The sequence below is a fragment of the Camelus ferus genome, chromosome 20 (genome assembly GCF_009834535.1).
Source record: "Camelus ferus isolate YT-003-E chromosome 20, BCGSAC_Cfer_1.0, whole genome shotgun sequence".
Lineage (NCBI taxonomy): Eukaryota > Metazoa > Chordata > Mammalia > Artiodactyla > Camelidae > Camelus > Camelus ferus.
The window spans coordinates 14,353,821-14,376,345 of NC_045715.1; the positions used below are offsets into that span (position 1 = coordinate 14,353,821).

Here is a 22,525-nt window from a genome sequence, read left to right on the forward strand (position 1 = left end):
TTGTAGAGCCACTTACTGTAAAACACACTGACTTCATTGGTTGACTTAGCTTCTGAGGGATTTATGGGAAAAAAAAGAAGAAAAGATGAACTTCACCGATAGTAATCTAATCACAGGGATTACTAGTTGTCATTCAAAATTTAAAGTATAAAATGTTTTAAAAATATAAAAACCTGTAGAAACAGTTAAATGCACACACAGCGATTACCAGCTGTATCACACCCTAACATTTTATTATATTCAATTCAGACTTTTTTTTTAAATAAAGTAAGTATTACAATGTTGAAGCCTCCTGTGTGTATCCCTCTGTGATTCCATTTCCACTCACATCTCCTCTGGAGTTAATGATTGATGATTATTCCCATGATTTCCTTATTCCTTCTTTCCTCTTTTCCTGCCTCCTTCTAGATTGAATATTAGGATTCTTTGTTTTTTATCTCCACTATTGTGTTGTTAGTTATACCTTTTGTTTGATTGATCGGTGGTTGCTCTAGGGTTTAAATGCTCTACAGAGTAGTGGTCTGCTGGTAATGAATTGTCTAGCTTTGCTTGTCTAACATCTTTATTTTGCACTCGTGTTGGATAGCTGTTTTTCTGTTTTCACTGAATACAAAATTCTAGGACAGTTTTTCAGTGTTTTGAGGATGTCTCTCTGTTCCATTCTGGCTTATGTAGTTGCTGACAAGTTTTCTGCCATTTTTATCTCTGTGCCTGTGTACAGTGTCATCCCCATCCTCACTTGCTTTTAAATTTTCCTCTTTATTTAAAAAACCTATTTATAATGTGCTTTCGTGTGGTTTTCTTTATGTTTATTCTGCTGAGGTTGATTGAATTTCTTAAGTTTTTAGTTTATAGTTTTCATCAAATTTGGAAAAAATTCAGCCATTATTTTAGGAAATCTAATTATGTGTGTGCTAGTCGGCTTGGCATTGTTCTGTTCTCATTCTCAGTATTCTCTGCCTCTTTGCTTCAGCTTGGATAGTTTCTGTTACTGGGTCTTCAACTTCATCTTTAGAAGTTCCAGTAGGATCTTTTTTCTAAAATCTTCTGTTTATTTTCTCATCATGTTCATAGTTTTCAAACATGTGGACTACATTTACACTAGCTATTTTAATCTCCTTGGTCTGCTAATTTTATCATCTCTGTCATTTGTGACTCTGCTGCTATTGATTGATTTTTCTCTTGATCATAACCACAGTATGTTCTTGTCTGCGTGCCTGGTTATTTTTGTTTGGATGCCAGGCATTTTGAATTTCATGTTGAACATTGGGTTTTATTGTGTTCTTTTAAAGAGTTTTGGAGTTTGTTCTGCTTTAGGGTTAAATTATTTAAAATTAATTTGATTTTTTTTTTTTTGAGGCTTTCTTTTTAAGTTCTGTTATTATAGGTCCAAAGAAGCTTTCTGTCTAACACCAGCTTTTCTCTGCCACTAAGGTGGATTCCTTTTTAAGGGCTCTATCCAATGACTCATGCATTCTGAATTCTTTCTTTTGGCTTACATAACACAGGTTATTCCTGATTCTATACGACTTCAAGGAATTGTTTGTCCTACTGCTTTTCTATGATTCTTTCCCCAGCCTTGAGATTCAGTTTTCTCTTATGGATTCTCAGCCAGAAACTTGAGGGGGGCCCTCTGCTGTTTTTTTGATCTCTGTCTCTGTATATCTCTCTCGTTGATAATATTTAACCCTTTCTGAACTCCAATTTCTGTCTCCTCAGTCAGCAAGATCATCAGGCTCTGTTCGGATTCCCTTTTCTATGCTGTGGCCTAAAAAATGCCTCCAGGCAATAAGATGGGCATTCATGGGACTCACTTTACTTGCTTCTCTCAAAAACCGTAGTCCTGCACCGCTTTTTATTCCTTGTCTGATGGTGGTTGTTTCATACATTTTGTCAAATTTTCTAGTTGTTTATAACATTAAGGCAATTCTTGTAACACTTAATCCTTCATGTGTAGAAATGGAAGTCCTCACAATATTTCTTTCTGATTATAATTATATATTGTCATTAATATGGCCAGAGTCCACAGTTCATGCTGGATATTGTGCATTCCTTTACAGAAACAGGAATGTTGGTGGAGATAAATTTGATTAGCATAGCTTGGTCAAGTTATGGAGCTGGTTATTGGTATATGTGTTATTCTGTTTTAACATATATTAAAATTCCCTTTTATTAATACCACCTGCAAATATTTGTAGTGCTTTTTACTTAGAAATTTTAAATTGAAGAGGTAGTCAATTATTAAATCCTTGATATCTGGATTGTATATCAGACCTTTCTTCTTCTCCAGCTTCTCCATAAAACTTCTAAACTTTTTTTTAACATTTTTTATTGATTTATAATCATTTTACAATGTTGTGTCAAATTCCAGTGTGGAGCACAATTTTTCAGTTATACATGAACATATGTATATTCATTGTCACATTTTTTTCTCTGTGAGCTACCATAAGTTCTTGTGTATATTTCCCTGTGCTATACAGTATAATCTTGTTTATCTATTCTACAATTTTGAAATCCCATCTATCCCTTCCCACCCTCCACCCCCTTGGCAACTACAAGTTTGTATTCTATGTCTTTGAGTCCGTTTCTGTTTTGTATTTCTGCTTTGTTTGTTTTTGTTTTTGTTTTTATTCTTGTTTTTGTTTTTGTTTAGATTCCACATATGAGCGATCTCATATGGTATTTTTCTTTCTCTTTCTGGCTTACTTCACTTAGAACGACATTCTCCAGGAGCATCCATGTTGCTGCAAATGGCGTTACGTTGTCGGTTTTTATGGCTGAGTAGTATTCCATTGTATAAATATACCACCACTTCTTTATCCAGTCATCCGTTGATGGACATTTAGGCTCTCTCCATGTCTTGGCAAAACTTCTAAACTTTTGTGTATATTTTTGTCCTAGAATTGTACTGTACTCTTTCCTTATATGGAAACAGCTCTCACCTGTTTCCCTCATTTTTACTTTTTACTCACCAGAAAGCATAACTATATTCTGATGTCTGTGACATTATACATGGAAAGGGCACAAGACTTATACTTACAAGACTTTTTAAACTCGTCCATCTTTTGATAAGTTGCCAGTTATAGTTAAAAAGAGTAAAGCTGATGTGAATTATTCTATTTTTTTTTTTGAGAGAGGAGGGAGATAATTAGATTTATTTACTTAATTATTCTTTAAATGGAAGTGGTGGGGACTGAACCCAGGACGTCGTGCATGCTAAGCACGCACTCTACCACTGAGCTGTACCCTCCCCCCGAATTATTCTATTTTCATAATAGTTACTCGGAGTATGAGTGGTAGAGTCTTGAAGGCGAGCCTGTTTTACCTTTCCTTTTCCTGCCTCACAAGAGAGGATTCTCTTTACTTATTCTTATTTGTCCTTCTCTTTGAAATTGTAGCCTTGGTTCAGCATCTTTGAAGACTCTGAGTTTGTGGCAAATGTTGTTTTGTTGGACGTTGGTGTAAATGATGCCCAGTGATGGACTGGACCCCTGTAGCAGTACTGAGGCTTTGCTGGGTGGGAAGAAGGAAAAGAAGGCAACACTTCCGTTCCCTCTAGGTGCTGCCATCTAGAAAGCATAAATGTGTTACTGGTCTTGGGTTCCTTTTATTTGTTTCTATTTAAATATGTGAGTTTCGTTTCATGCATTTTGGCCAGGTATATAAATCCCCTCTCCAAAAAAAAAAAAAAAAAGAGGGAAAGAAACTGATTTTTTGAAGAAAGACTGGACAGTGGTATTTCTTGTTTTTCCCTTTCCTTCCATTTCTTATATGCCAAATCTAGAGATTTGAGAATCCTGAAACTGCTTTGAATATTCATGAGCATGAGCATGAAAGTATCTTAAAACATGGAGTTACTGAGAGCATTCACTGACAGGTATAATACGCATCTTGGATATTCATCACATACAGTAGTTAATAGGTTATTGAAGTGTAATTTTTGCTCCCTTAGTCCTGCTCTGTGGGCTTGAGCCTCTTGCCACAACTTCTGTCACCAGTGGCTCCCATTTTACAGTTCTTTTTCACCACAAATCCCTCACCTACTTCACCCCAACCACACTGACCACTTTGTGGTTCCTTGGGAACTGTAAACATGCTCATGCTGGGTCTTTGCACTTAGAGTCCCTCTGCTTCAAGTGCTCTTCCTTTGGGTCACTGATCTGCATGGCTTACTACTTGGTTCATTCCAGCCTCGGGTCATCATGAACCTTCCGTGACTATTCCTTATCAGCAATAGTAATGTCCTTTCCCAACCACTTTATCACATGTTCCTTTTATTCTGCATTCATACATTTTATTAGTATTTACATTTACTCAACAGTGTATTCTTCATCTCTCAGTTTATTGTCTCTCACTTGAATAAATTTCATGAGGACAGGGATCTTGTCTCTGAGATATAGAACTGTGTCTGGCACATAATAATACTCAACAAGTACTTGCTGGTAGAAGAATGAGTGACAACAAGGACCTACAGTGGAGCACAGGAAACTATATGCAGTTTCTTGTAATAACATAATGGAAAAGAATCTGAAAAGAAAGTATATTTGCATATACACATATATATATATAAACTGAACCACTTTGCTGTACACCTGAAACTAACATTATAAATCAACCACACTTCAATAAAAAAGAAAATTTATTAAAAGAAAAGAGCGAAAGAATCAATGAATGGGGGAGGGTATAGCTCAGTGGTAAAGTGCATGCTTATTTAGCATGCGTGAGGTCCTGGATTCAATCCCCAGTACCTCCATTAAAAATAAATAAATAAATAGATCTAATTATCTTGCCCCCCCCCAAAATTTTTTTTAAAAATTTTAAAAAAGAATCAATGAATGAATAATGTTACATTTGTCTGAAGACACTTAAACTGTGTACTCAATGCACCTTGACATTGAACATAAGAATATAATAGAAAATCAAAAACTGTGTTTGTTGTTTAAATACTTGAAATATTAATTTATATATTTTATATTCAAAGTCAGAATATCCTCCTTATAACTACAGGATTTCAGGTCGTATTTGACTGTAGATTTGGTGGAGGTCACTTTTGAGAAAGACCTTTTGGACCAGAAACTGTTAGTCATAAAAATGTTCTGGTCTATTTAAAATTTACGTTCTATTTTTTCTTCATTCTATAATTGAGTTCACTAGCCAAAATAACACAAAATCTTTTGCTTCGTTAGTTTCCTTTCCCCTCTACACTATTCTGTAGCCCTTTGAGTTTGTCTTGAAATCTAGATAAATTTCTGTCTGTCACCATGATCAGCTCATATTAATCTTTTCTGAGAACGGGTACTGTGTTGCAGGCATCTGGCCATCTTTTTTCCTCTTCCTCCTTCCTTTTATATCTGTACTGTTTGGACTGCTGGGAGTTAAGCCTGTTGTGATTTTTTTTTTTTTAAGACAAAACAACGTCTCTCCCCACTCCTACTGAACCACCAGCGGGTCCTTTCATGGACACGGCTGCCTGGATTCTCTCTAGGGGTGTTTAAAAAGCCTGCGTATGGAACAGAGCAGACTGGAATTAAGAGGATAAACGGAATCTGCCTCACTGAGGCTTATTGTAGATTTTGGAGACTGGGAAGTCGGATGCCTTGTTTGCAGAAAGCGGGTCATCCTTTTGTGGTGTTTGGTTTGCTTTTAGCTTTCCATTATTTCCAAATTCTTGTAGAAGTATGGAAATAAACAATCTTTTATCTGATTATGACCTTTCAAACGAAATGAATTACACAGGTTGTTTTTGTTTAGCAGCAACATCATCAGTTTCAGCCAGTAACTGTTTTCCTGTGTGTGACTGTACTCCTGGATGTCTGGATGCTCTGGAAATACTGTCTGTTAACTCTTATTATTAAAGCACTAAAAAAGATCATTTTAAAGCTTCATTGTTTTATGGATACTTGATCCATCTGAACTTAGGTGCAAGTGGAAAATCTGTCCTTTAAATAAAAAGATGGTTTATATTCGCTTGCTGTGTTGTCCCACCACCACTATAGGGTACTAGGGAACATTAGGCAAAATTGCTTAGAATTGAAGAGACTACGCAACACACTTTGCAACATTCAAGCTGCATTTTCATATTGTCCAAAGAAAATTCATGTTGCTATTGCCTTATTGCCTAATGCAGAACCTAATACACTCCTGTGTATACTGTGTGTGTGTGTATGCACACATGTACATACAGACACATTTACATATACACGTGTGGGAACAAGTCCATTGTTAGCTGAATTAAACGTAATGGGTCATTTTTACCGAACGCAATCTTATTAACTACATTGATTGATGGAACCAAGTTTATTGAGTGCTTCCTCTGTGCTGTGCACCACAGTAGGTCCTAGGCCTAGTGTATTTGTAACGTTTCTGCATCTCTGCCTGGGAGATGCTTGCATCCTATCGGGAGACACACAATTAATCCAGTAATTACGAGGCATTGTGGCCCAGAATTTTGCACAAGATGCTTGGAAGCACAGGAGAGGAGCATCTAAATTAGTTTGGTTGGTCAAAAAAGTTTCTTGGACGAGGTATTCATTATGCAAAGAAGAGTGGAAGGATCTTAGAGGGAGCAGCATATGCCAAAGCAGAGTTCTGACTACAGTGTCGTCCAGTGTCAGATTTGCCTGGGGGAGTGGTTGTGTTGTGAGAATGTCAGGAAGAATGTTCTCGACTTCAGAAGCTATATGCTGGCATATTTAGGGGTAAAGTGCTATGATGTCTGCAACTAATTCTCACATGAGTCAAAAAAAAACCATGTATTTGTGAATGTGGAGAGTGCTCAGCAGTGTGACAGAATGTCATTCATGGGTCTAGGTGTAGGAGGTACAGGTATTCATTATAGTCCTTGAAACTTTTCTTTAAATTTAACATTGTTCAAAAAAAAGGAAAAAGACCTTCAGGTCACAAGTAAACTTTTTTTTAAGTTTGAAAAAGTAGTATAAACATGATATAATTGAAGAATTAGCCAATAAATAATTGTCTTCTATGGTGGCCTGTTACCTGGGTATTTGTCAGTGATTGTTGCTCTTTAAAAGATAGCCTTGATTAATCTGCTAGGGGGCTATCCTTAATAAAACTGTTATTTAAGTCATTTTTTGTCTAAAAGGAAAATGTAAAACCGTTGAGTGTCCAGTAATAGGATCAGAAGGGACCTAAGGAGAGTTCTGTTGTCTAATTCACTATTAAATGAATACGCTAAACACGTCAAAGCCTGACTATCTGTATTATTGTAAGTGTTGCTGTTGAAGAAGTTTCCGTGACCTTTCTAGTGTTTAGGCAGAGGGTCATATTCATTTCTGAATTGCCCAAGATTATTTTTTAAGGAGAAAGCACCCATGAAAATTGAGTAACTATACTCTGTGACCCTTAAAAGAGAGAATGGGGAATTAAGAGCAGAGAATGTAATGGATATTAAATAAACATAACAAATAATGTATATTTAATTCATATTATTTATTGGCCATAGAAGGAAATGGAGGATGAAGGCTGGAGTGGGTGGTGGGGAAAGACTAGGGGATGGAATTGGCGAAGGAGGGGAAAGGCCAGGCTGGTAATGGAGAGTACAGGACAGAAGCGGGGAGAGAGCACATCTTCTGAGGAAGGAAGAGTTCGCAGATTTTGAGGTGATCTCTTTCTATTATGTCTAGTTGATGTGGCTTTTCTTGCCATCTGGTGTGTTTTAACTATTGATCCCATTAATCACTGTTTACAGTTTTTATATTTTTACAATCTGTATTTTTAGAGGCTCTACTCATAATGGAATAATTGAAACAACTTATTATGGTGGAAATTTTCCCCAATGATAAAGCAAAAGCTAGTAGAGAACTATCACTTCTGACCAGATGAAATCAATCTTCACCCATATTTTAATTTGTTACAATGAAGCTCATACACAGGAGAAGTTATAGTAAGTCATAATCTTTTGAAATTGAGTTTTGGCAAAGTGTGTTTTTTCAGAAAGGATTTTTTTTTTGTCATGAGACTTATATTAGTGAGAATATTATCTTTCTTTTATTATTAACCTTTTATGTCTTCTACTTTTTCCATCCTCTGCCATCTCAAATTACTGTGGAGCAGAGATCAGAATCCAGCTGTCGAGGTTGCTCTCCATTCAGAGAAAAATAGCATTTCAACCATAGGCTGATTTATAATTACTTGAGTAAAATGAAAATGGACTCCAATAACTAAACTTTTTAAAGAGTTTTCCCTCGTAAGATGCATTTCATTTCTTCTTAGTATTTGCTGCTTTTTTAAATGCCAATATTAGTACAGCAGCAGAATGATAGGTGATCTTACGAACCTAATGCTCGGTAGAAAAGTCTGACTGAATAATTTAAGCAACATGAACAAAAGTCAGGTAGATGAAGTTTTAGGAAATGGTAAGATTTCTCCTTGGATGCTTAAAAAAAGCTCCTTTCTGTCTCCCACTTTTCTACCCACCACTTTCTTTTTTTGCACATATTTATTTTTACAGGCATGGGAGTTTTCACTGGGCATTCACTCCTCTTATCTCAGTTCTTCCTGCCTGCTTCTCCTTTTCATTTTCATGTGTTTGTTTTTCTGACACGTATTAATCAAAATCCATGTTATAGTGCAGACTGAATCTATCTCACTGGGGTTGACGTCATATCCACTTCAAGCCCGCCCAGTCCACCCTTCATTTTGGTTTCTAAAGCTGTGTTCTCCAGGACCCACCCCTCCACCATCACCCCTGAGAAGGATGTGTGTGAAGTTCCCAGGATGTCTGTCAGTGTCCTCTTGCCAGCTCCTGAGTCATAGCCAGTCTTAGGTCACAGAAGTTGAATGATGATTACATATCGGTCACGAACTGGAAGAGCTGCGGGGCACATAGTAGGTAATAAATGTTTGATGGACGAAGAAAGAAATGAAGGTGCAAAGGAACATAGCTCATAACTGAAGTCCTGTTGGAATGAAGGTGCTTAGGGCAAGCACTCTGACCATAAGTATAGCCAGTTAAGTGTGCAGCCAGAAGCATGCATGTGTCCCAATATCCATTTGTGGTTACAGACTGCAGCCTTCAGCTCCCTGGTGAATTCATCTGCAAGCTGACCTGATGGGAACGGCTTGCACTATGAATAATCACAATGCTTCCCAGAGAAAAGGATGTCAGGCGTGGGGATTCCACATGGAGCTTCTCTTTTACTACGAAATGGCTCTCTGTATCCTAACCACGTGAGGGATCAGCTCTCATTAGAATCTGTGCTTGAAACAGAACCTTACAAAACCTGAACTTTCTCACATTAAGAGCAGAATCATCTCTGACAAATTTTTGGATTGAATTGACAAGGCACGGTTCTCCTAAAGTCCAAGGATTTCACGTTTTGCACCAGTTTTCTCATTTCCTTGTGTTTTAGAGCAGGCTGCTATTAGAGCATTTTAGTGGCCTTGATCTTGGAGACGTCAAGACCGTTATTCCTGTTGTTGCTGATTTAGTGTCACAGCTGCTTCCTCTTTATGTGATTTAATTTGAAGTTTCAGCCCACCAGGGGGCTATTGGTCCCCACCTATGCAGCTTCAAGAGCTGGCTGCTGTTTTCTGCAGGGATGTTATGTTATTTCCATTCCTATTCATAGAGGTTTTTCCCCTCCTGTATTCATCTAGCAGCAGCAAGGCACTGTTCCAGGAACTTGCTCTCTCTACATAAGGCGTAACGTGGAACCATTTGGATGGAAAAATTATAAATTAAAATTATTCTGTTCATTTTAAAATATTCATATTGTGTTGCTCAAATGCCAGTAACTGGAAAATCATGGATAATGTCCTGTTTTTATAACCTCTTTCAGAGCGTTTTAAAATCCATTTATGTTGTTACTTAGCCATTTCTTTTCCTGGAGTGGATTTTGTGATAAGATTTTTTAAAAAGGGGGGGTTGTCTGAGTCCAGTGTATGATGGCATATGTAATATTAAGATACAGATGATACCACTAATTGCAACCTATTTTTTAATAGAAAAATATTTACTCCGAGTATAGAAAATATTTATAAAACTACAAAGCTACAGAAACAGCTGTGGACATTCTGGGTTATGTATTTTGAGGTTAAAACTTTTTAATAAATGATTAAAACTAAGTAAAGCTTTATTAATTTTGGAAACTACATCTTTAAATTAAGAAAACCCATCTATTCATATCAGTACTGATTTTCATACTAAAATTATCGCTGACTTTTAAAACGGAGCTGTTTTTTTGATGTCTCCTGTTCTTTAATTAGGGAAAAGTAAATTTTATTTCTGTTCCTGTATTTTCCATGTCGATATGGGTGTCAGTGAGAATATGCTTGTCTCAGAGAGATAGTCAAGTGGGGAAAAGTGAACACGTTTCTATGTAGGTTGGCTAGTCTTTTTGATAAAATAAATATATCTCTTATTCTAAAGGAAAGCATACTGATTGGAGATCTTAACTTCAGTATAAATTTTTCCACCTCAGTGGAACATGTTAAAGAGAGTGAAGATCTTTCCTTTTTGCTTTTTTATTCTGTAAGTTTTAAGTTCACGTTCACATGGATGCCGTGTGTTTTATTTGTTGTCTCTCTTGGTTAGGAATATTTAAATGTACTTTTGAAATTCTTCTGTTCTGTCAACTAAACCCAGTTTAAAATTATAATTTTAGGACTCTTCCTAGAAACTATACTTTTGGTTCAGGCTGGCGTCTTTGTGTGCCGTGTGTGTGTGTGTGTGTGTGTGTGTGTGTGTGTGTGTGTGTGTGTTGAGATTCTTCAGAAGCAACAAATCACGTTAGGACGAACAAATTTCACAGGCCCAATTCATTGTTTTGGCCTTGTGAATCATTTGGCCGTTTAAAACAGGCTAATCCTTTTTTTATTCCCCTTATGAAATTCTTTTTTTTTTAATCCTTTAATTGAATATGCACTCAGAAAAGTTCTGTATGCCATGAAAACTTGGGTGGCTCTTGCTAACTCTGCTTTATTTATGTTAAATACTAGGTTATCCAGAAGTATTTCTTTTCGATTTTTGAAAGACTGTTATTGCAGGCTGAACTGTTTGAAGTCAGGATTCTTTATAAAAACGATAACAGTAAAACATATATCCATTTTCCTAAAGTCTGATTGATGGAATATAGGGTGCAACCTGTCCTATTTTTAGTAAACGAGTTTTCTAACACAAATACTTCATTTATAAAGCAGCCAGCTCCTTTGAATGCAGCAATACAGTGCAGTCTATTCCTAATTGAATAAAGACAACAAATGAGCATAGTTACTGCAGGAGAAATGGGTACCTTATAATTAATAATACGTGAGTTAAAGCTTAACTACACTTGACATTTTTCCTTGGGTTAGTGACAGACTGATGAGTGAGTTAACTGTTGATAGTACCTTTCCTGTGGAGTGACTGTTTTTAGTTCTGGGGCTTATGCTGTTCATTAAAATAGGTATTCTCTGTGCTGGGGCTAAAGCTTTAGTCTTGATCAGAGTGCTCTGGAGGAACTGATTGGCTGTGAATGTTAATCACTCCATAGGATACACTGATAATTGACAGCATTGTTGTTACACTCTGGTGTTCATAAAATGAACTTAATAACCCAGTGTCACTGTGGGATAAGCTGCTTTTTCTCTGCAATTGAATACCCAGGCTGCCTGCATAATAGTGTTGAGAAATACTGCATTAGAAAGGGTGAGCAGCTGTGTGATGAAGGCAACAGCTCTGCAACAGATTTGTTAATTATCTCCTTTGATTCACAGAGGGCGTTTGTGAGATATGGTTGACCAGCGAAGACACAGGGGCTTATGGCAGAGATATTGGCACCAGTCTCCCCACACTACTGTGGAAGCTGGTTGAAGTGATTCCAGAGGGAGCAATGCTGAGGCTTGGCATGACAAATCCGCCCTATATTTTAGAGCATCTGGAGGTAAGGAGAAGCACCCCATTTCCCTGCTGACACAGACACGAACCATTCCGGACAGTGTGGCAGCCTCAGCACCGTCACATGTGCTTCACTTAAAACCACAGTCACGTTTTGTGTGTGGTCCCACGTGACCAAGAATGGATAGAGAATTTCAAGTCCCCTTCTTTGTCAGTCTGCACGTCTTGTTTTCACTTCCTCACTGTTGACTAATGTTGCCGAGGTTTTCCAGTATTTGCCATCTTGTCACAGTTCTTCGTTTCTTTGCAGCCCTTCAGTTTTCCATTGCATAAATTGGCCCCAATTCCTCCACTTATAACCCTTGTCTGTTTCAGGACTGCTAATACGTTGCATTGATTTTGCAGCCAACTGTGAGCGTTGCATTATCTGAAATTAGCCCCACCTACAAGGATACTGTGCTGTAAAGTTTAAGGACGTTTTAAATTTCACCCCTTTGTCTGGGGATAGTTAAGGGCGAAGTGAAATCAAAGAGACGTAGAGCTCAGTATTCTTCCACTTGGTTGTCTTGTGCTCACAATGAAAAAGGGGTTATGATGATGTGAGAGCCCTGGCATCAGTTTTATACCTTCCGTGGATCAGGATGCCTCCCTTCAAGTAGCTTATCTTTAAACTAAAAAAGTGGACGTGTGTGCAAGTAACTGTGATACTTGATGACAAATGACACAATAAATATGAGCAAAGAATATGGACAAGGGAGCATCCATTAAAATGGAAGGATGCTAGGATCCATGAGTGTTATTTGAGAAATAAGATTATTATTTAATATTAGGCTCATAGTTAAGGATAAGAAATCTCATAAATGCCATTAAAAAGTCATGTGCCAAGTATGGAAACAAGTCACATATTTTTAATCAGCTGTGTTCTTTGCAGTTAGTTTGTGCAGAAAAACAACATTGCAAAATTCTAAAAGCAAGTATAGTGACTGAAATTTAATGCATAAATGTGCATGAATGCTCAAAGATTTAAAAGATTGTTTCTGTTGATCTGAAGGCTTATACTTGTTGAGGTTGTTGCTGAAAAGCCACTCTAATCTCAACAATGTGTTTTAGAAGGAAAACAGAGTTGATCGCAATCTGATCGTTAATTAGGAATCTGTAATGAAGAAATTTAGAAATTTCAATTTTGTTACTCACATTTTCCCAGCCAGATCCTACACAGATGCATGTGATTTATATGTTAACTTTGGTACTTTGGACAATGTAGGACAATTATGATTTGCTATTTAAAAATTAAGTTGCAAGCATGTCAATTTTTACATAACCCTCTGACTCAACACTTGGAAAAGCAAAAGATTCTCTGTAAAAATCAAATATGCTAAGAGCTGTAGCAGTCCTGGGATGTTTGTGGTAAGTGTGAGGCCCGCATCATGAAGCCCAGGAGATGTGCTCATGTATGGTTGGTAGGAAGACAAGGAAGCCCTGCCAGTACACAGCTGATAACGTGCCAGTTTCTATGGATTAAAAAAGTCTCATCAAGGATCAAGGGAACATGAGTAGCTAGAGTCAGAGAAGTTAAGGTGGGAAGTAAACACAAGGGGGAAAAATCATGTATTGGCTCTGAGATGAGTAACCTAGTTCATCTTAGGATAAATTCAGCACTTAAATTAATTGCAAGATTGCAAAACCTAATGTCGTCTTTATTGCAAACCCTAATGCTCAGTACCCAACGCAGTACTGGAGTTGTTGACCTCTGAATAGATGCTCCAGAAGAACTTCTAAAAATCAACAGAAGGTGCACTTTACTTGGAAAAGCACCAGGTGTTTGGTTCATAGATTGTGGTTAGAGTGATAACAAGTTCTGATTGTCATAGCATTAGCTTGTTAACATTCTTGCTTTAAGACATCTGTAACGTTGGCCTTCCCTCCTACATCGTCATCTTCACGAGGCAAGGACCTAGTCGTTTCTGTCTCCAGACCTGCCCGACCCAGTAGTCGCCCAGTAAATGAATGCATAAAATGATGGATAAAGGAAGAGGCTTCTTTGTGAAATAAATTGTAAAGCCCACTGTAGTCTTGAACTTTGATGCCTTAACCTTGTGGCCAGAAGAGGCAACACCAGATGACCAAGTAAATGAGCCTCGAGGGTGAGGTTTGTCCCAAAGAAAACTACCCATTTCTCTGCACTTGATAAGCAGGGAGTAATCCAGTCCCCCTGGACCACACCAAAGGAAAAAGCAGTCCAGAGGAAACAGAGCCAAATGAAACAAATGAGCAAAAGTGTACAAGAATCAAAGACCTAGACATCTGGAAGCAGGAGCTTTTCAAGTCTTCCTTGGTCGCTTTGATAGGATTTGCACACTTTGTTGGTTCTTCTCATCCTCCTCTTATCGGGAGAGCCTTGAGCCTGCAATGTTCCACAAACACACCCTTCTGTACCAGGAAAGGTACCTGAGCTCCACAGCACCCCTGGCTTCCAGGTGTGAAAAAGAACATTCGGAAAGGGAGCCCCCCCAGGGAGCCTCACCCACCAGTGCATGCTGTTTCCCCATTTTCCTCTCGCTAAGCTTAGACCACTCTGCAGAAATTACTTGACTTATCTAAAGTGCTGAAGAGAGATCATCAATAAAAAAAAAAGGAAACAGGAGAAAAGATGAAAACAAGGGGAAAAAGTAACACCAGTGAATGACAGGTGGTGTGTTTTTTTTTTTTTTTTAAACGTAGGAATAGAAGGAAGCCACTCTTGAGAGCTACTTGGAAGCTGTGAGTGAGTGTCCTGGAGAATTGTACTGATAGGAGCCAGCCTTCTTGTGTTTCTGGAAGATGCTTCATCCTGCAGACTTCAATTACAGAGCCTTCAGCTGGCTGCGCTCCTTCCTCTTCATTTTATTCTCTCCACTTTCACCTGACTCTTGAATTTTTTTTCATCTCTTTTACCAGTTTTTTTTTAACTGAACAGTTTAAAGGGGAAATCATTTAAAGGAGAATACCAGAGTTTCTATCATTATTTAAACGTATGACGAGGAAAGTTAGATCTGTTGAAAATACGTTTTCTTAAATCTTCCTAAGAACAGAAGATGCATATTACACTTAATACAGGATGCACGTTTAAGTTCTAATCGAGAGCCTGGCGTTATGTGTGGCACTTTGTTATAGCAGATGCTGAATAAAGGTGTAATGAATACAAGGAAGGGAGGGAGAATTCTTAATCCCTATCAGGCAGGCAGGTCAAGTATCTGATTGGAACGTCTACAAACCTATTTTTAACTTGTCACTGCCTTAAAAACAATATGAGATTTATTTTAAATGACGATATAGCTGACAAAGATACCTCAAACGTGTGTATATTTGGTGGGAAAACACCCTGCAACTGAAGAAACAAAATGATAACCTTATCTAATACTTACTAAATTTGGATATGAGGTAGAAACAATAGATAAAACAGTAGATTTAAAAAGCTTTTATTGCCTCATTTTAAGTCTGTGATGCCTCTTGATTACCCTTAGGATAAAGAGCTCTCGCTCACGACCTACAGGGTCCTCAAGATGCTTCTTCCATTACATCTCTGTTCTCTCTTCCCTTTACTACCCTTATGATGCTTCCTATGTAGCTTGCATTTTTTAAAACCATTTCATACTCCTGCTATGTTTACTCTAACTTTTTCCCATTTCACACTCACCACATGACAGTTGGTGGTCCTGAGTTAATCAGATATACTAATATTTGCTACTACTTATGTTGACTAATATCTTGCCCCTGTAGTGGCAAATAAGAGACACTTGCCCTCTGTGTTTGCTTTCCTGTTGATATCGCTGAGATAATAATGCTGGCATATTTCTTTTTAATGAACTCTGACCTTCTAGGTGGAGCAGCTTGTGAATTTGATTACTCGTGAAACTACCTTGCTTAGTTTTGCCTTCTGAGTTGTAGGTATCCACAGCTAAAATATTAGTTCAGACTGAACATAATGCATATGAACCCACCAAGGGGTGATGTGGCCAGTGACAGTGATACAATGGTTACTGGTAACCAGGCACCAGAAAACACTGGGAACTTTTTCCCAGACTTTGTAATAGAATCGTAATAAGACCAGTACAATTTCTCAGGTTCCTGTTATTTTCTAGAAACCATGTGACTTGCTTTATACACTTCATGTCTTTTCCTTCTTAAAATCAGCTAGCCATATAGAAATTATTATCCTTATTTCATTGATTGAGAAGCCAAGTCTTAGCAAGCTTTAATAATTGGCCAAATTGCATAACGAATTGACAGCTGAACTCGTTTCTAATCTTGTCTGACTTAAAATGCTTTCTCCTATACTGCGTCTTCCACGAGACCGTCCCAGATTCCTTCCATGCTGTCAGGCGCTGTCCAGCGTATCTCTGTCGGCACTCATCCTGGTGCCTCAGGACTACTTATTTACATTTAAATCCCACAAAACTGTTATCTTTAGGGAGAGGCTGTATCGTATCCTTGGTCTTTGCATTTCAGCGCCTGTGATAACATGCGCTTAATAAATGTGTGTGGAGTGATGTGATGGCTCTAAGTTGAGCTGTTCGTTGACTGTGTGTCTTATATATCCTGAGCTGTCTTCATATCCGGGCTGAGCATCTCGTTTTAGAAGAGTTTGTGGATGATTGTCACACGTGTTCCTCACTTATGAGTCACACTTCTGTGGAGCTGTTCTGGACGGTGGGGGCGGGATCCATCTAAGGGATGTGTTTTAGTTATTCGCCCTGCTGAAGTATCACAGTGATAGTATCTTTAGGACTACCTACAGCAAATGAGGTCATTGTCTGATTATTGAGCTTGTAGATTATCTAGGCTCTTAGCCTCTCTCTTCTCCTTCCTGCTTCTTAGCTTTCACTGCTTTTTATAATCTCCATCGGGGAAGTCAGCAGTGGCTGGAAAAGGAGGAGAAATTAAAATCAGGCAGTTTGTCTTGTTTTTCGTTTTATGGGTTGGCTGGTAGGGAAAAGATATTAAAGCTATTGACCAGTAAGGGATATGGGAATTATCAGTGGATTTTATTTATCAGAGCTGTTCTGGTTCTCTGTGTGTTATGAATAATTTAAAAGAACTGTTGTCTTTCTTTTAGATTCCTGTGTGTCTTAAATTCATATCAGAATTTCAGTGCATCACTTACAGCCTGGTCCAGAGAGAGCAAGTTGATTAATCTGGAGTGCAAATGCTTGATATTAAGGACTTTTCCTACACTCACAATATGAATAAAGCAAATTGGTTATCTTTTAACTTATTACTATATTCTGTAAAATATTGCTGAAACATATTGACACATATATTCACATTAATATGCTACATTTTATTTAACTTGAGTTAAAAATGTACAATATTTTGCAAGATTTACATTTAGTATGTTGCTATTATATATATTATATATGTTACATTGTGTAAAGTTAATCATAGTGATGTTTTAGATGTTCCAGGTGTTTTGGGTTGAGAAATCTGGTAGTCACTACAAGTCAGTTTCCTGCCACCTGTGATTTTTGTATATTTACTTTTATTTAAATGACTTTAAGTCCTACTCTATTGCATATTTAGCAAAGTTAATTTATCTGGTAGAAGAAAGTAGGTATCTGTCAAGGACTTTCGCTGCATGGTAATTTATGGACATTAATAGTATGTTTGGCTTGGCAGACTTTTGAAAAATGCCTCATAGTGTCAAAATAATATCAAACTCAGTACCTGCTGTGCTTATGTTTCATCAAAGGAATACAGAATTTCCAAACTGAAGTCAACAGTTCACATGGGGTCTTTAAACTTTTTTTTTCCTTATGGCTTATACTTTCCAGAATAATAGAAAAATATGCAAAGAGGTTTTGTGCTGTTAGGGACAAAATATTTCACCCTTTTGGTAAATAGAAGGACATGCTAGATGATTTATTCTGAGCAAGAAAATGGACAGAAAAATCCTTTATTTCTGCCCTCCGTGTACTGTAGCTTTTGGGACTTGTCGTGTGTGGTATGATGTGACTGTTGGCACCCAGTTTCTCACTGACTATGATCATCAGCACTTTCTTTCTTTCTTTTTTCTTTTTTTTTTTTTTTTCTACTTCATTCATAACCTGGCACTTGTGAATAGATTTCAAGACGTCAGTGAAACCTCAGAAACAGGAAACCAAAGTTGGTACCTCTCTGAAAATTTCAGGAGAGGAATCCTTCATCAAATATGAAAAGGATTCATATTCTTGATGAAAAGTTTATCAGGCCTAATTCTCAGCTGCGAACAGCCTCCCTGGAAGGGAAGATGAGGATGGAGGCTGTGCCCTAGCCCTGTTTGCCCAATGACTTGACTCCTGATAAACCATGAAGTTGAAATACTGCTCTGCATAAACATGGTTGCAGGTTCTACCTCCCCACCCCCGCCAACCACAGCGCCAGCTCTGCTCCTTCCTGGGTGGATTTGGATCTGAGCATCAGCAAAGCTTCAGTCCGGCCCTTGTACTAAAACATTTGCATGTGTGCACATACTTGTATCACAGCCTGTTTGTTCCTGTGAGCCTCACTTGTTCCTGTTCAGTCTTCTACCCCTAACACTCCAGCCCTGCCCAAGAATCCTCAGCTTTGCTTGAACTCAACAGCCCGCCAGTAAAACGTTCATAGCTTCCTCCTTCTTAATACTGAGATTCAGTTTGTCATATTCTGGATGATTCAGCCTCCTGATAACACGCAGGCCAGAGCACCCAGAAACGAGATGAACTCAATGAATAGATAGAGTTGATCTTGGCACGTGACTCTGTTGCTGTCCTCACAGCCATACACTCAGTTTCATCAGGAATCTTATTTTATGCTTATCATCCCAGGTATGTTTTTAGGGGAAAAATGAACTATTTTGTGGATGAATGTTTCTCATGTTGAAACTATTGGGTACCTCTGTCTTCTTGGGGAGAACAATGGAAAATACCTTGTTTTAAAATTTTTTTTATATGGCCATCGATAATTTAAACAGAGGCCTGACCTGTTGGCCTCACTGATGCCCTCAGTTACAATTTCTAAATTACCAGTCTAGACCCAGCGTAGGAGTATAAATGGTCAAACTGGTTTTGGTTATCATAATATGCTTTAATCCACTTTGTGGTAAAAACTATCTGAACTTCACAACCACTAATGTCATCATTTTTTCTCTTGCCATTGGCCTTAGTTATTGAATATTGCTGATGAAATCCAGTGACATATTTATATTCTTTCCCAAAAGAAAATGACCATTTTCCTGAGAGGAAAAGAACATAGGGACATAGGGATAAAATGTGTGTCAAGATGATAAGTGAAAAGGCCTCAGCAAATGCTTTATAAAGAAACTGATGTCATAGTGCAATATATGGAATTGTGTGTGTGTGTATCTTTTAACAAAGCAGAATACTCTAATATTTCAGAATTATATGAAATACTGGAAGCCTGGAAATTTACATATTTTCATTGTGGAGTACAAATATTCCTACTTCATCTTTTAGTGTTCTCGTGTACATGTCAGTTTATAAAGGAGGGCATGAGATATGTGTATGGTTTAATTTGCATCTTAAAAGGCATTTCGCATTGCCATTCCCTGAATCCTTAATTTCACAGGAGTAGCTGAGAAGGCTTCCATGCCACCTGTCAAAATTAGTATGGTTCAAACTCCACAATACACTGTCTGTGGGCCTTATCTTCCTCATTAATTTAGGAAGTCAGTTATGTTCAAACCATTGAGAAAAGCTGCTTTTGACTTTCCCTCATAAGCACGGAGAAGGGCCAAGACATAAGGCAATTGGTGCAGTTTTTCCTTTATACTTTTCTTTTGATACTAGGATCATTTCTATATTGATTTCTTTGCTCTGATAGCCTATGAAAGGCTACCCTAGGCACTTGCTAATTCAGCACTTAGTAAAATGAAATCTTCATATTTTATATCAGGTGGGTAATGGAATTTTCAGGTGATTCATGGTGTAGAACAGAAAGGTTGGTAATGAAGTTAATGGTTCATAGAATAGTTGAGGGACATTCTGCATATTTTTCAGAAAGTAAAATGTAGTTCCTTAGCTTGCTTCTATTTATTTTTAATCTACTAAATAGTGTATTGTTTTTAGATCTAATATGCATCTGTTCTTTTCCCCACATCTTCCTTTGCCTACTGTAAAAATAACCCACATGAAAATGTTAAGCTTTCAAATTTTAAGTCCAGAGCTCTTTAATGTCATTTAACAGTAAATGATGATTGTGTCCTAAATTGAGAACATAGGGTTTTTTAATTATTAAGAACTCCTTTATTTGTATGTGTTGAAACAGAACTATCAGATTATAATGGACATGAATGGTGTATGTGTAACAAATAATTTTTAGCATCAGAGGATGCTGCATGTGGACCAGAGAAGTCAAACTGTTTACAGTAGTACTGTAAGTTCTCCAGTTCATTAGTTTAGGGGCAAAAAATTGTCTCTTTTTATAGCATGAATTTTTCTGTTTTTAAAAATCACTGTGAAAAGTTTGCTACATGCGAAGTACTGTTTGATTAGAGAAAATATTGTGGATCGGTCTGTCTCTCATATATGGCACCAAAGAAATAACTTTCATAGTCACATGTTAAAATAGCTCTAAAAAGCAAGCTTTATGTCAATTTTTATTGTGTAGTGTCCTCTGGAATATCAGCCTAAATACGGATCATTTGATATTTCAGACATTAATCTTTTCATTAATTTGCTACTGTATTTTCCAGCTTCCTTTTCCCACTCAACAGATCTTTGTTATTTTTTTGGTTCCTCTGTTCCTCTTTCACTGCCTTTATATTAGTTTCCTAAGGTGGTTGTAACAAAGTGCCACAAACTGAGTAGCTTAAAAAAAACAGAAATTTATTCTCTTACAGTTTGGGAGACCAGAGGTCCCCAGTCAAAGTGCTGGCAGGGTTAATTCCTTCTGGAGGCTCTGAGGAGGAATCTGCCCTGGTCCTCTCTCCTAGCTTCTGGTGGTGGCTGGCCGTCCTTGGCATTCCTTGGCTGAGATCACTGTGATCTCTGTTCAGTTTTAACATGTTGATTTCCTCTCTCTGTGGCTGAATTTCCTCCTTTTTATAAGGACACTAGTCATTGGATTAGAGTCCACCCTAATTCAGTATGACCCCATTTAAACTTGATTACATCTGCAAAGACCCTATTTCCAAATAAGGCCATATCACAGGCACCGGGGATGATGATTTCAACGTATCTTTTTGTGACACAGAATTCAACCTACAATAGCCCTCTTTTGTGGTAAATACTCTCTAGTGTGCCATTTTAATTCATTTATGTACATACATACATACATAGTTTTCAAAGTCATTTTCTTAGTGGTTACCTTAATCTTAGTATCAACTTTATAATAGTGTACAAATCTTTGCCTCTATATGTAGCTTAATTCCCTCTCCCTTTCTTTGTGCTGATAATGCCATACAAATTATATCTTCCTGAAATGTACACCTATCAGCACATTAATAATTAGTGCTTTATGTAGTTGGCTTTTAAGTTAGGAAATATAAAAACAAGAGTTACGACCAAAACCCACATTTATACTGTGTTTTATGTTTGCTTTGTGGTTACCTTTAACTGTGCGCTTTCTTTCTTCGCGTGGATTGAAGTTACTGTCTAGTGTCCTTTCATTTCAGCCTGAAGGACTCCGTTTAGTATTTCTAACACAGGTCTCCTAGCAATGTATTCTCTCAGGTTTTGTTATCTGGGAATATCTTAGCTTTTTCTTCAGTTTTGAAGGATGGCTTCTCTGAATATAGAATTCTTGGTTGAAAGTCTTTTTTTCATCACTTTGAATACGTCATTCCACTGCCTTCTGGCCTCTGATTTGTGATGAGATACCAACTGCTAATCTTCCTGAGTATCCATCATACATGATGAGCTGCTTGTCTGTTGTCAAGATTCCTTTGTCTTTTGGCAGTTTGTGAGATAGCTGGGTACAGATCTCTTTGAATTTATCCTACTTAGAGTTCGTAGAGCTTCTCGGTTGTGTAGATGAATATTTTTCTTCACATTTCAGAGTTTGGGGCCATTATTTCTTCAGATATTTTTCTGCCTTTTTCTTTCCCTCTGGAATTCATATTATGTGTATGTTAGCGTGCTTGTGGTGTCCCACAGATTTCTGAGGCACTGTTAATTTTTATTCATTCTTTTTTTTTCTCTGTTTCTCAGACCAAGTAGTCTCAATTTTTGTCTTCAAGTTTGCTTATTCTTTCTTCTGCCTGCTCAAATCTCCTGCTGAGCCCCTTCAGTGAATTTTTATATATTTATTTATTTATTTATTTGGGAAGGTATATAATTAGGTTTATTCATTTTAATGCAGGTACTGGGGATTGAACCCAGGACCTTGTGCATGCTGAGTGCACACCCTAACACTGGGCAATACCCTCCCTACCTGAATTTTTAATTTCAGTTCTTTTACTTTTCACACTAGAAATTCTGTCTGGTTATTTTTCATAATTTCTGGCTCATTATTGATATTCTTTATTCAGTGAGACATCATTCTCATGCTTTTCTTTAGTTCTTTAAAAATGACTTGCTTTACTTCTTCAAACATATTTAAAATGATGATTTAAAGTCATTGTCTAGTATGTCCAATGTTTGGGCCTTTGCTGGGAGAGTTTCTATTAATTGCTTTTTTTCCTGTGTGTTTTTCATGTGTCACAACTTTTGTTAAAAACTAGACATTTAAATATAC

At 37.4% G+C, this 22,525-nt stretch overlaps 1 protein-coding gene across 7 annotated transcripts in view; it reads left to right on the forward strand.

Annotated features, from left to right (window-relative positions):
* Positions 1-22,525, forward strand: part of CDKAL1 (CDK5 regulatory subunit associated protein 1 like 1) — a 721,376-nt gene that overhangs the window by 311,093 nt on the left and 387,758 nt on the right. For all 7 annotated transcript variants that reach the window (XR_004313468.1, XM_032462575.1, XM_014557197.2 and 4 more), the window contains one exon: positions 11,716-11,882. Coding sequence is in view for 6 of the 7 variants with exons in the window: in XM_032462575.1 (XP_032318466.1) it covers positions 11,716-11,882 (167 nt within the window). In the remaining variant the exon portion in view is untranslated. The remainder of the gene's footprint in view (positions 1-11,715; positions 11,883-22,525) is intronic.